The 12,998-nt window shown below is 39.6% G+C and overlaps 1 protein-coding gene across 3 annotated transcripts in view; it reads right to left on the reverse strand.

Moving 5' to 3' along the window:
* LOC123757242 (kinesin-like protein KIF23) overlaps positions 1-12,998 on the reverse strand; it is a 98,602-nt gene that overhangs the window by 45,657 nt on the left and 39,947 nt on the right. For all 3 annotated transcript variants that reach the window (XM_069323772.1, XM_045740752.2, XM_069323771.1), the window contains 2 exons: positions 4,375-4,574; positions 897-1,049 (listed from right to left, as the gene is read on the reverse strand). In XM_069323772.1, the coding sequence (XP_069179873.1) occupies positions 897-1,049; positions 4,375-4,574 (353 nt within the window). The remainder of the gene's footprint in view (positions 1-896; positions 1,050-4,374; positions 4,575-12,998) is intronic.

Genomic DNA, 12,998 nt, shown 5'->3' on the forward strand with positions numbered 1-12,998 from the left:
TCTGGATATTATCCTTTACCTGCAATTTGTTGTTTATGAATTTGTAGAATAGACACGGTTCTGTTTTACATTTATCCGCTATCCCTTTTTCAAAATTTCTTTCAGCCTCTCTCCTTGCTGCCGTATAATTGTTTCTCGCATCTTTGTATCGCTGGTATGTTTGGGGGTTTGGCCTCTTCCTATACTGATTCCATTTTTGTGTCTTTTGGTCTCTGTCCCTCTCACAATTTCTGTCGAACCAATCCTGTTTTCTGGCCCTGTATCTCTTGTGTATGTGTATGTATGTATATATGTGCATATACATGTAAATAAATATATAAATATATATAAATATATATATATATATATAAATATATATATATATATATATATATATATATATATATATATATATATATATATATATATATATATATATATATATATATATATATATATATATATATATATATATATATGTCGTACCTAGTAGCCAGAACGCACTTCTCGGCCTACTATGCAAGGCCCGATTTGCCTAATAAGCCAAGTTTTCATGAATTAATTGTTTTTCGACTACCTAACCTAACCTAACTTTTTCGGCTACCTAACCTAACCTAACCTATCTTTATAGGTAGGGTTGGTTAGGTTCGGTCATATATCTACGTTAATTTTAACTCCAATAAAAAAAAATTGACCTCATACATAATGAAATGAGTAGCTTTATCATTTCATAAGAAAAAAATTAGAGAAAATATATTAATTCAGGAAAACTTGGCTTATTAGGCAAATCGGGCCTTGCATTAGTAGGCTGAGAAGTGCGTTCTGGCTACTAGGTACGACATATATATATATTTGATTAATTTTCTGTCCATACTAAGTACCCACCTTAATTAGCCAATAAATTAATCATGTCTAACCTTTACATTTTCTTCTTGTAACTTTATGTATATCTCTTTGAATAATTTGTTGGCTTGTCGACGTCCAGGAGGGAGGCCCAAATCTCTCTGAGGCAGTGGTGTCGCTCTGTCAATCTGCACTTCTGACACTAGCTCAGCAAATTTCATTACAGTCTGAAAATAGTATCGCACAATTTTAAGTCGCCTCGGAAAACCGAGTCATATATAGATGTTATTTCAAAACTTAGTTCCCCCTCATATTGTATGTAGTATGCAGTACAAAATTTATTCAGAAAAAGTTGGTAATAGGAGCAGTGACGGAGATGTCTCTTGGCATTCTGCCTACAATCTGCTCTCCTTGCAGTCCTACTCGTAGGTTATTATTAATAAAGTATTTTTTATAGTAACTTTGGCCTAAATGTCTAAATTTCAACTGCTACTCAAAATTTATTTAATGCAATTGATAAAATATAGTACCATTCAGTTTCAATGTCATGCATATACCACAATACAAAAGCAGTATTTTGAGTGATATGGGTACATGGTGGGTGGGGTTAGCATAAAGCTGGTGGTGGTGGTGGTGGTGGTAGGTATGTGGTGGGATGGGTATATGGTTAGCAATGGAAAATGGTTGTTTGTGCGAGTGCGTGTGACATGTGCAACACCACACACACACACTGATGCATGGTGTGGTGCTTACCTTTCAGTGACTGCAGGGAAATGAGATCTAGCACTTTATGCTTCACTTCCTAGCCATTAATACCCAATGCACTAACTACCTGTTTCATCATTGACTGTTTTCAAATTTTATTTTCCCCTAATGCATTCCACTTGCTGACCACCTGTACGGGGAACAAAAATTTTCTTACATCTCTTCTACTCGATTGCATGTCCAGCTTCCACTGTTAGACCCCCCCGTTCTACCTCTGTTTAATTTTAATAGTTATACTACGTCCACTTAGTCAATTCCCTTCAAAATCTTGTATGTAGTTATCAAATCCTCTGTTTCTTCTCTTCTCTAAGGTTGTGAGAGGATGTTCTATCAATCTGTCCTCATGGCTGAGGCCTCTCAATTCTGGTACCAATCTAGCTGCAAACCTCTAAACTTTCACAAGTTCCTGTTTATGATTCAAAAGGTGTTGGTTCCCATGCTGGTGCTGCATACTCAAGTAATGGTCTCACATAGGCACTGTGTACGGACGGGCTCAAAAGCCGCCTTGTTTAGAATCTTAAATGACGTTCTTAAGCTTGTTAACTTCCCATTTGCTGCTGATATTATCCTGTTCACATGAGCTTTTATAGTGTTAATGTTGGGATTATGTCTACTCCCAGGTCTTTTTGTCTTATTGTTTCTTGCAACAGCCTTCCCCTTACGGTAAAGGTGATTACACGTCTCCTCTCTCCCTTACCCAGTTTCATTACTTTACACTTATTTGGTTTGAATTCTAGAACCCATTTATCTGTCCACTGCTGACTTTTGTAAAGGTCTTCTTGCAGCACCTTACAGACCTCTTCAGCTTTTACTCTCCTCATTAACTTTGCATGTCTGCAAACATAGATACGGTATGTACATGATCACTCCCTTTGTGAGCTCATTTACATAAATTAAAAAGAGCAATGATCCTAGGACAGAGACCTGTACAATACATAAACTTCACACAACCACCACATGTGATCAGACTTCAGGGACAGGGAGTAACACTTTTGGAGAATGACAAAAAACAATTGAACTCGACAAGAGGTTCCAGGAGGAATACAAACAGGATCCAGATTGATGTCTAAGCAGGGGGTGACAACAGACAACCAGACAGAATTTAAGTTAAAGTAGTTAATGTAGAAGAGATAAAAAAAAAAACAGCATTGAACGTAATGAAACGCCAGTTTCTGGCCGAGCCCCCCCAGAGGCTTCTGGAGCTATAGGACTGATATTAGCAATATTAGTCTGGAGCTTCAGTCATATGGAGTTGTCATGCCTACCGGGAACCACGAGCCAGAACCTGGTTCCCTCAGTGAGGCGAAGGGAGCAATGACCTATGAAAACTCCACTCTTTGAGAGTGTATTCATGTCTGCTATCAACCATGGTTGGGCACCCAGAAAGATAGACGTCCCAAAACAGTCCCCAACTGGTAGAAAATTTCAACCGGAGACCAAAATAGAGGCTAAAAACCTCCATTAAGAAAAAACAAAAAAAACAATAAAACTAAGCAAATCGTCATCAACCTGATGTGCCGCTAGTTTGCCCCCCCTTCTGGAGGGGAAGAGGGGGGGCCCCACCCCAAGAGGGGGGCCCCGCCCCACTGAGCTGGCCCTCTACCAACCAGTTTGGAGACTGAGCAAACTGGGGGAAAAAAAAAAGCCCAGAGGGAGGGAGGGTGCCAGGGAGCATCCAGGGCTTACCCAGAAAATGGCGCTTCATTACATTCAATGCTGGTTTTCTGAGGGGAGCCCCATCGGCTCCCTGGAGCTAGCAATCCAAAGTAGCCACTTATCTACTTACAGTATCTCATTCCTGCCTACCTCACCCCCTCTGAGGGAGGAGGGGGGGAGGTAGGCGCGAATGAGTGGCTCTTGGTGCGATGATGTGTTGCTTGTTACCTTATTTTCCTTGGGGGAGTTTCTAGCCTCTGTTCAGTCTCGGGACGCAATTTTTCTATCAGTAGGGGTCAATGACCCAAAGTCCATTTCATGCACACGACAAACCCCATGTCTGAGTGAAAAACCATTTACACACGACTCTGAACAGATGACGTCTGAACACTTCCGAACAAGTGCTTCACTGACAACTTTTGTTCGAATTACAATGCTTCAACCCATGTACTACAATTTCAAATAATTGCCAACAGAACCTAAACACCTAACCTAACCAGTGACAAAACATGCACAATATGCTAATATATAATAATATTAATTTTTATTTGAGAAAAGTTCTGTTTTGAATTAACAATGATAAAATTGATGAATGCGTCTTTGGGGTTGACCGCTTGATAGCATGCACTTGGTCCGAGGACGGGTTGGTTTTGGAACATTTACCTTTCTGGATGTTCAAACCCGGTCGATGGCAGACATGAGTACTTTCATACATGAGTTTCACAGGTAGTTGCTCCATGCGCCTCCTTGAGGGGACCATGTTCTGGCTAGTGGTCCCTGGTAGGCATGACAACTCCATATTACTGAAGCTCTGTACTAACATTAGCTAATATCAGTCCAATAGCTCCAGTGAGCCAACAGGGCTTCCCACAGGAACGTTGCATTTTTTATTAAAACTCTTGGTCTTGGAATATGTAGCATTTTTCCCAGAGGATCATAAATAAATAACCTGTGTGTTATGAACTAATACAGGGTAATGAGAAATACCAATGTAAAATTGGGAGTGCCCTGAACTAGACAATTACCATCTAAACATTAATACTGTACTCCTCAATCTACCAAATCTCCAGAAACCAACTTTCTTTTGCAAAATGTATTTTCACTTATTGTATTAATTACCTAAACACATACCTGATTTTCATCATAGTCACTGGCACTGGGGTTAACACACACAACCATCTTTATCTTTCCCTCCCCGTCAAAATAATTCTTGAGGTAATGGGTCAACTTGCAGTCACGATACGGTACCATCCTGCATTCATCACCAGCCTGGTTTTCCCTCAAGGCTTCTACACATGCTCGCAGAGTCATTAGAGAGTTGTTTATAGTTCCTGTAACAGATAAAACAAGGAAGTTAAGCTTTTGTGAAAACTTCTTATCCCAAGTTGGATGATTTGGCTGCTCAATCAAACAAGATTTACCTATGCCCTTGGACAGGCAACATACAGCATGGTGCCACAAGAAATTTTTAAGCATCCCTGTAGGGTCATATTGTATTGAGGGAGGTAACTACAGAAAGGAACAATCCAACCTAGAAATGACTTGTCAGAAGTCCTTCCACAAAAAGAAAAAAAAAAAAAAAATTAAGTTCTTAAAAATTAACACTTTCGCGCTCCGTGGAAACTCGCGGTTGACAGGGGGATCGTGGCCCCTCCGTGCGGGTAAGCGCGCGGTGACACTCAAATGTGTATACTCGTTCCAGTTTTCTCACCTTAATTCTCGCGCTACGTCGCTCATTCTGGTATCATTGTGTTCGCAATTAAATTCTCTACAGGTGTGTATAAATATAATGTCCAAAAGCCTAGCGTGACTCCCAACAGCAAAGCGTAAAGTCGGCAAAAACGCACAAAATCAGTAACATGTGCATTCTCGTTCCATTTTTTTACCTTAATTCTCGTGCTACGTCGCTCATTTTGGTATCATTGTGTTCGCAATTAAATTCCCTACAGATGTGTATGAATAAAATGTACAAAAGGCTGGAGTGCCTCCCCGCAGAAAAGCCTAAAGTTACCCATGAACGATCACCATTTTGTACATTGCAACCTAATGTTCAACTCGTTCAATTTGATAACATCAAATTTCGTGCTACGTCGCTCGTTTTGGTATCAAATTGTTCGCAATAAAAAGGCGATTATTTTAAAACTAGTCCCAGAATAATAGAGCAATAACTGGATTTTTAACAAATATTTTAATTCTGGACGCTAATCATCACAAATTTATTTATATCTTTCCAGTGTTCTGACATAAATATTTGTGTTACATCTTTCATTTTGGTATCAAATTGTTCGCAATAAAAAGGCGCACATTTTAAAACAAGTCCCAAGATAATAGGACAATAAATAGAATTTTAACAAATATTTTAATATTCAGACCATAGACCTATTTATAATATTTCAAGTGTTTGGACATCAAGTTTCATGTTATATCTTTGATTTTGGTATCAAATTGTGTGCAATCTAAAGGCGCTTATTTTAAAACCACTACCAGATTGATCTGATAAAATTTAAATTTTTAAAAAATATTGTAATGAGTGACGCAGTATTGCGTCGTTGGAACACATTCAGTAGAAAAATAAATGACGAATTATTCAGTCTGTGGAACGCGAAAGTGTTAACACTTTCGCGCACCCCCCGCGCCACCCCTCGACAGGGCGATATGGGCCCCAGCGTGTCACGGAAGCGCGCGTCAATTCCGAAAAGTGTATACTCTCTTCAACTTTGTCACCTCAATTTTCGTTCTACGAGATTAAATTTGGTATCATTGTGTTCGCAATAAAATTCTCTACAGCACTAAATGCATATAAACTCCAAAAGCCCGGCTAATTACCCGCAGCAAGCAGAGAAAGTGCGAACGAGTTACCCGGGAGCGCGCAAACGCGATAAAATGTTTTCACTATTTTCACTCTGGTCACCTCAATTTTCGTCCTAGGTCTTTCATTTTGGTCTCAATGGGTTCGTAATTGAATTATCTAGAGGAATATTAGCATATAAAATAAAAAACCTGGTCACGCTCCAACCGCCGACGAGTTGAAGACGGGCCACGCGTTAGCCGTGAGTGAGCGCCCAGACGCCTTCCCGCTACACTCCCAATTCCCGCCCACATATGTTTAGTATTATTTCCTGGTGGTAATCTCAATTTTCATGTTACAGCTCTCATTTAGGTATGAAAATGTTCCTAATAGAATTCTTCAGATGGATATGTGCATATAAGGGCCAATTGAAGAACAACATTGCCTGTACAATACGGGAAACGGGCAAATACCCATCAAGATCGTCAGTCCCATATATCTAGCAATTTCCTTCACTGTCACTGGTTGCCATCTGTGCTTTGTACTTTGCCCAGTACCTGCCTTATTTTGGGAAGCATATAAATTTGTTTCATAGGCAATATATTTCAGCAATTTTTGTGTCAGAAAGAGTTGAATGAATCCAAGAACAGTGGTAGGTACAGGAACAGTCAAGCCTGGTGTACCTGTAAAATTGTCCACAAAGGGTGCAGTATTGTCACTACACCATCCATCATCAGAATCTGTTGGTGCTGGGGTACGTGTGGTACGTGTGGTACGTCTGGCTCTAGCACGAGCTCCAGTACCACGCCGTGCACGAGTGGCAATCTCGACCTCAGACTCCTCACTGCCCTCACTTTCATCACTATCAAAATCCTCATCGGCCGTCTCTGTTTCTAAATGTTCACTACTTGCATCAGTATCAATACCAACATCAGTTTCATCACTAGATGACCCAGACAAATCGTCAAATACAGCCTGAAACTTAGAGGGAGTTAGTCTCACATGCTTGTACTTCTCCTGTACACTACTCAGCTTCTGCTTTTCACGCCATTCTTTTGCAATTTTCTTCCTGGAAGGGCCTTGTTCATAATCACTATCCATCGTGGAGTAATCGTAGATAGTTTCTGAAGCCGCAGCAAGAAATATAGCCACGGAAAATAGCCGAAATGTTCACACGTTTGAGACGCGAGGGGAGGCAACACCGGTCACAACAGTGGAGCAAAAACAATGGGCCGACGGCGTGTGCCGCGCCGCCTGCGGGCCACTAGGCACAACAAAGAAAATGGGAAGACATCGGCGCGCATTTTAAAATTAGTCCCAAAAAAATCGGATAAAAACCCGATTTTTGGCGAATTTTTAAAGTGGATGACGCAATGCTGCGTCATCCCCGGCATTACCGCCAGTAAACGGATGACGCAATGCTGCGTCATCCCCGAGCGAAAGTGTTAAGAGGGCGTTTGGTTCCAAAAATGCAATAAATGAAAACTCGTTCGATCTCAATCAAACTTTGACAAGTTCTATATGAAAAGTGTTTCATCTGGTCCAAGTTTCAGCATCGTAGCATAAATAGGAAGGGAGAAAAAAAATATTGTAGTAGTTGTGAAAATTATGCAAAAATGATCAAAATCGATTATCAATCAAAAGTGTCAACTGAAATCATAGCTATGACTCTTTGCTATCACAATAGCATATATTAAACAAATATTATAATTAGTTTAATTGAAAAAACAATAAGAAAAAAAAAGTTTTTTTTTTCTTTTTTTTTTTTCTTTTTTTTTCGGGCGATTTGCATCAAACTTACACACCTGACTGTACGTAAGCCTATCTGTAAGGATGCCAATTTTGGAGAAAATTGGTTGATGTCAACCTCAGCCACAGATTTTAGAACCTTAGACTTTATTCATTTCTGTTTTATTTTCAATTGACACAAACGTTTACAAAACTGATTCATTTTTTATTCAATTTACATGAAACTTACACAGTATATGTGGAGGGCATGTCTCTACATTGGAGAGTTTTAATTTTTCTCTAAGTTCATTTATTGATTTTATAATAGCAATAAACATGCCATATTTGCAAAAAAATTTTTGGGAACTTTGAACATTTGTATGAGGAAAACTAAAGATGTTTTGGAAATTCTATAAATCAAAGTCCTTTATTATATGGTAATGTGTCAGAAAAGTGTCACAGAATAATTATATCTGAAACGTGTGTTCTGAAGTGTGGACTTGAAAAAGTGTAAAAAAACGTTGAGGGGGGGAAAAAAAAAAAAAAATCTCCCTTTCTATTTATGCTGCAGTACTGAAACTTGGGACAATTTCAGCACTTTTCATATACAACTAGTCAAATAATATTAGTTGACATTGAACAACTTTGACCTGACAAGATTAACGCCCCCTTAAAAACATGTCTCCTCTCGACCAACACTGCCACGCCTCTGACAATGCGTCGGTTCCCAGGGCTGCGTCCTACCACAATATCAACTAAACATCCACATAAACTATTGTGGAAATTCTACTAACAAAATGTAGTACTAATATTCAAATCATTATTAATCTTAAGAGTATATAATATTGTTGCATTGCTCAATATAATTTACTGGCAAACAATAATAAGAATTAATCAAGGTTGGACTATAACCACTCACATGACATCAAGTTCCCACACTGGCCACATCCAAATATGGTCATCCCCCCACACAAGAAACCAACAGGAATTAACTTGCAAAAGCCTCATACAAAATAATGCAACTCAGGCACACTACAGCATGCTACAATATATAACATACAATAGTCTATAATCATACAACTGGATACTATACTAATTATAGAACAAGACAATAAAGTATATAAGCATCAAGAGTAATGTTAGAATCCTTGTAAGATTCGTAACACTGCCCTAAAACATCATAGGTTCCAAGGTTCAAGGTTCCTTGACAAGGTTCCTCTCATCCAGTGGAGGAAGGAGCAGACCCCTGCAGACTTGATCTCTGTACACCTTTGATGAAAGGAGTAGGTGTAGCAACCAGTCTCTATCCATACTACTATTTACCTGAGGGACGCTAACACTAGTGGTCTTGACATTGTTGTTGCCAGCAGTGAACATGGTGTGCCTTCTGGTCCCAGTTGATGGGAGTGATCAAGTAATGTAGTCAATAGTTAATGAGAGCCCTTGTTTGCCAGTAACCTGAGTTCACACGTGAGGACTTGGAAGGATTTTTTTTTTTTTAGAAACAACTGATGATCATTATGGTAGAAACACAGCAGACTAGTGGCTTCAATAAATATGCACCTTTATGTAACAAATAAGCAACCACTATATCATGTTCTGCATATTTTTAAATTAAAATCATTAATCATTATTGTTTCTGGGCTTAAATGATTAATTTTCCATTGACTTCCTTAGAACAATATAACCCTGCAGGGATTCTTAAATATTCTACTTGGTACCATGTTGTATGTTACCCCGACTGACTGCATGATCTATGTCTTAGGAAAGTGAGATTGACCTAGATGGAGCACCCAAATGTACAACTTCTTACAAAATAAGAATAATTTCAACAATTTTAAAACTGGAAAATAAGAAAAAAAGAGTTAGCAACAAAATCACCTGCAAAATAAAGAAACTAATGTCAACGTGCAAAGAGCTTAACATGTGTACAAAAGCACATATAGCACACATTGTGAGAAATCTACTGGTGATTAATTTATTTCAATTCTTCATTAATTTAAAGCAGACTGTATTTAAATTTATTGTATTACTTATTTATAATTTCTAAGTGGACTATGTTTGATTTAATATCACCAGTAAATTCCTTCACATAAACCTGGGAGGGTTATATATTCAGTTAACCACACCATAATTAAACGGTTGATTAAATTTAAGTAATTTCACTGAAGCTAAACTGTTAGTATTCAGTACATTGATTAGTGCTTATAATAATGCCATCAGCCTTATCTGACTAGATGACTTCAGAGCTCATAGGAGCAAGGTGTGGTACATGTGAGCCGAGTATGCTGCAATAATGGCGTGCAGAGATCCTTTACTGCTAGAATCCACTCAGTAAAACATCTAAACTACTGGGACCGACTAAAGAGCCTAAATCTGTACTCCCTTGAGCGCAGGTGGGAGAGGTCCCTTACTACACATAAGGGGCATAACTGGCCGACCCCATGCAGTGTTCAAGAGAGAACTGGATAAGCACCTCCAAAGGATACCTGATCAACCAGGCTGTGACTCATACGTCAGGCTGCTAGCAGCCGCGTCCAACAGCCTGGTTGATCAGTCCGGCAACCAGGAGGCCTGGTCGACGACCGGGCCACGGGGACGCTAAGCCCCGGAAGCACCTCAAGGTAACCTCAAGGAGGTACATAATAATTTACACGTGGAAAATATTAGAGGGGCTGGTCCCAAACCTGCACACAGAAATAACATCACATGAGACCAGAAGACATGGCAGGATGTGCAGAATACCCCCGTCAAAAAGCAGAGGTGCAACAGGTACTCTGAGAACTCTATCAACATCAGAGGCCCGAGACTGTTCAACACGCTTCCACTACACATAAGGGGCATAGGTGGCAATCCCCTCACAGTGTTCAAGAGAGAACTGGATAAACACCTCCAAAGGATACCTGATCAACCAGGCTGTGACTCATACATCAGGCTGCGAGCAGCTACGTCCAACAGCCTGGTTGATCAGTCAGGCAACCAGGAGGCCTGGTCGACGACCGGGCCGCGGGGACGCTAAGCCCCGGAAGCACCTCAAGGTAACCTCAAGGTAACACCATGGTGGCGTCTCAACATATATGGCAATTTCCCAATTCTAGTTTAGTCCTGACTCCAGCATGCCAAAGTATCTATATGTAACCAAGCACCAAATTGATTTTGTTATTATTTTATTATTATACAGTCATTAATGCAATCTGAGTTAATAATAAGACTTACCCTGCAGGGCCAAGAACCATACCTCATCACCACCACCCTAAGACTAACTTTTATGGCCATAAAATGGTTAATGGGTAATAGACGGAAACAATGAGCACTTCTCTGTGGTTGTCGTGGTCGAAGACATCCTTTCTTAATTGTCGGATAATAATTCTTGCGGTACGCTTCGATATAGCAGTTCCCATGGTGTAGTGATAAGACACTTGCCCAGAGCTTCGCGAGCGCTTTGGCCTGGGTTCGTATCCTGGTCGACGAGGATTGACCAGATGTCATACCTTAACTGTAGCCTCTGTTCACCCAGCAGTGAATGGGTACCTGGTTGTTAAATAATTTAGCGGGCCGTATTCTGGGGAAAAATTAGGATTGAAGACCTGCCTGAAATGCTATGCGTGCTAATGGCTTTACAAGAATGTTAAAACTCTTGTATATATAAATAACAAATATATAAATAAAGAAATAAAGAAATTTGCATAATTAGGTGCTCAGCCACTTGGCTTGCACCATGACTATTTTTTTCTCTCTTCAAGTGCAATGGTTCCTCCTCTTCCCTCCCACTCTGGATGCGTCCAGAACGGTTAGTTTTTTATTTTGGGAGAAGCAGTTTTATTTAGTATACTGTACAGTGCATCCTCACTCTAACGAACCCCGCTCTATCGAATTCCTGGATGATCCGAACAAATTGAATTCGGTACTAAATGTTCAGAGGAACACACAGATGTTCGATTAAGTGAGGATTGTTTGTTCAAGCAATTACCGAGACTGAGCGTCTGAGGCGACTCACCAACCATGATTCACCAAAGTGTAAACAGCTGTACAGTGTTTTATTTTGCTTACCCATTGTTTCCAGGGAGAAATGGTTGAAAAATGATAAAATGGTGTCAGGGGGAGGCAGGTGGTGTCATTGGTGAGGGTTGGTGTCAGGAGGCAAGTGATGTCAGTAGTTGGGGGTTTAGTGTCAGGAAACAGGTGACGGAAGTTATTCTCATTGGAGGCAGGTGGAGTTAGTGTTGTCAGGAAAGACTGGTGGTGTCAGTGGTGGAAGCTGTTGCTGGGCAGGCACGTGGTGTCAGTGGTGGAAGCTGTTGTCAGGGGAGGCAAGTGGTTTGCAACCCGTTCTCGCACCTGCTTATAGTCAATATTTTGGTTATGAATAAGTGCATATGTGACATTAATTTATTGTGAATATTTGAGTTTACCTTGAAAAGCTGAATAGAAAACACCGATCTAACCCAACCTGCTTAGTATGTTAAGATATAACAATTAGTACTTAATGTATACCTATATTGATATTACAGTTGTATAAAAAAAATAAAAAAATAAATAAAAATATTTATATAAATTTTAAAGTAACTTAGGATATTGTCAAATTTTGTATAAAATCTCTATTGATTAATAAAACAAAGAGGAAGAGTTAGTGCCTTGGAAAAAATATGACTTGGCATAGGTCCCATATTTACTTATTTATAAGCGAAATATTGACTATAAGCAATAAGTCATATATTTACTGGCTTGTGCAAGAGCGGGTTGCAGTGTTAGCGGTGGAAGCTGTTGTCAGGGAAGGCAGAGTTGGTGGTGGTGGTGAGGGAGGCAGTAAGGGAGGCGGAGGGAAGGATAGGACTGCTGACCACGAGATGGTTGCCAAACCTCTCGCTCATACTGTATTAAAAAAAATTTAATCTTGGCTGTAAAATATTTATGCCAAAATATGTTAATTTTTGTGTATTAATATACATTATTAATCATTAACATGTTTTATTGTTTCCTGTTTAATAATTATACAATATAGTTTTATTTATGAATTACACACAGTTGGCATCTGCGAACAGGCACCGACAGACATGTCTGGGTCTACCGGGTCTACGCCTAGCCTCTGTAACACCGTAAAGGTGTTTTGTTTAGTTTTATTTAAATAATTATAGTACATGAATCAAGCCAGACAAGATTTAAGAGGCGCCATTCTGTCGGCCTGAAACTCACACCTCTAAGTGTTAATGACCTCAAGTTGACCTGAGGTCAGCTCGTG

Source organism: Procambarus clarkii, chromosome 13 (assembly GCF_040958095.1).
Source record: "Procambarus clarkii isolate CNS0578487 chromosome 13, FALCON_Pclarkii_2.0, whole genome shotgun sequence".
Classification (NCBI taxonomy): Eukaryota; Metazoa; Arthropoda; class Malacostraca; order Decapoda; family Cambaridae; genus Procambarus; species Procambarus clarkii.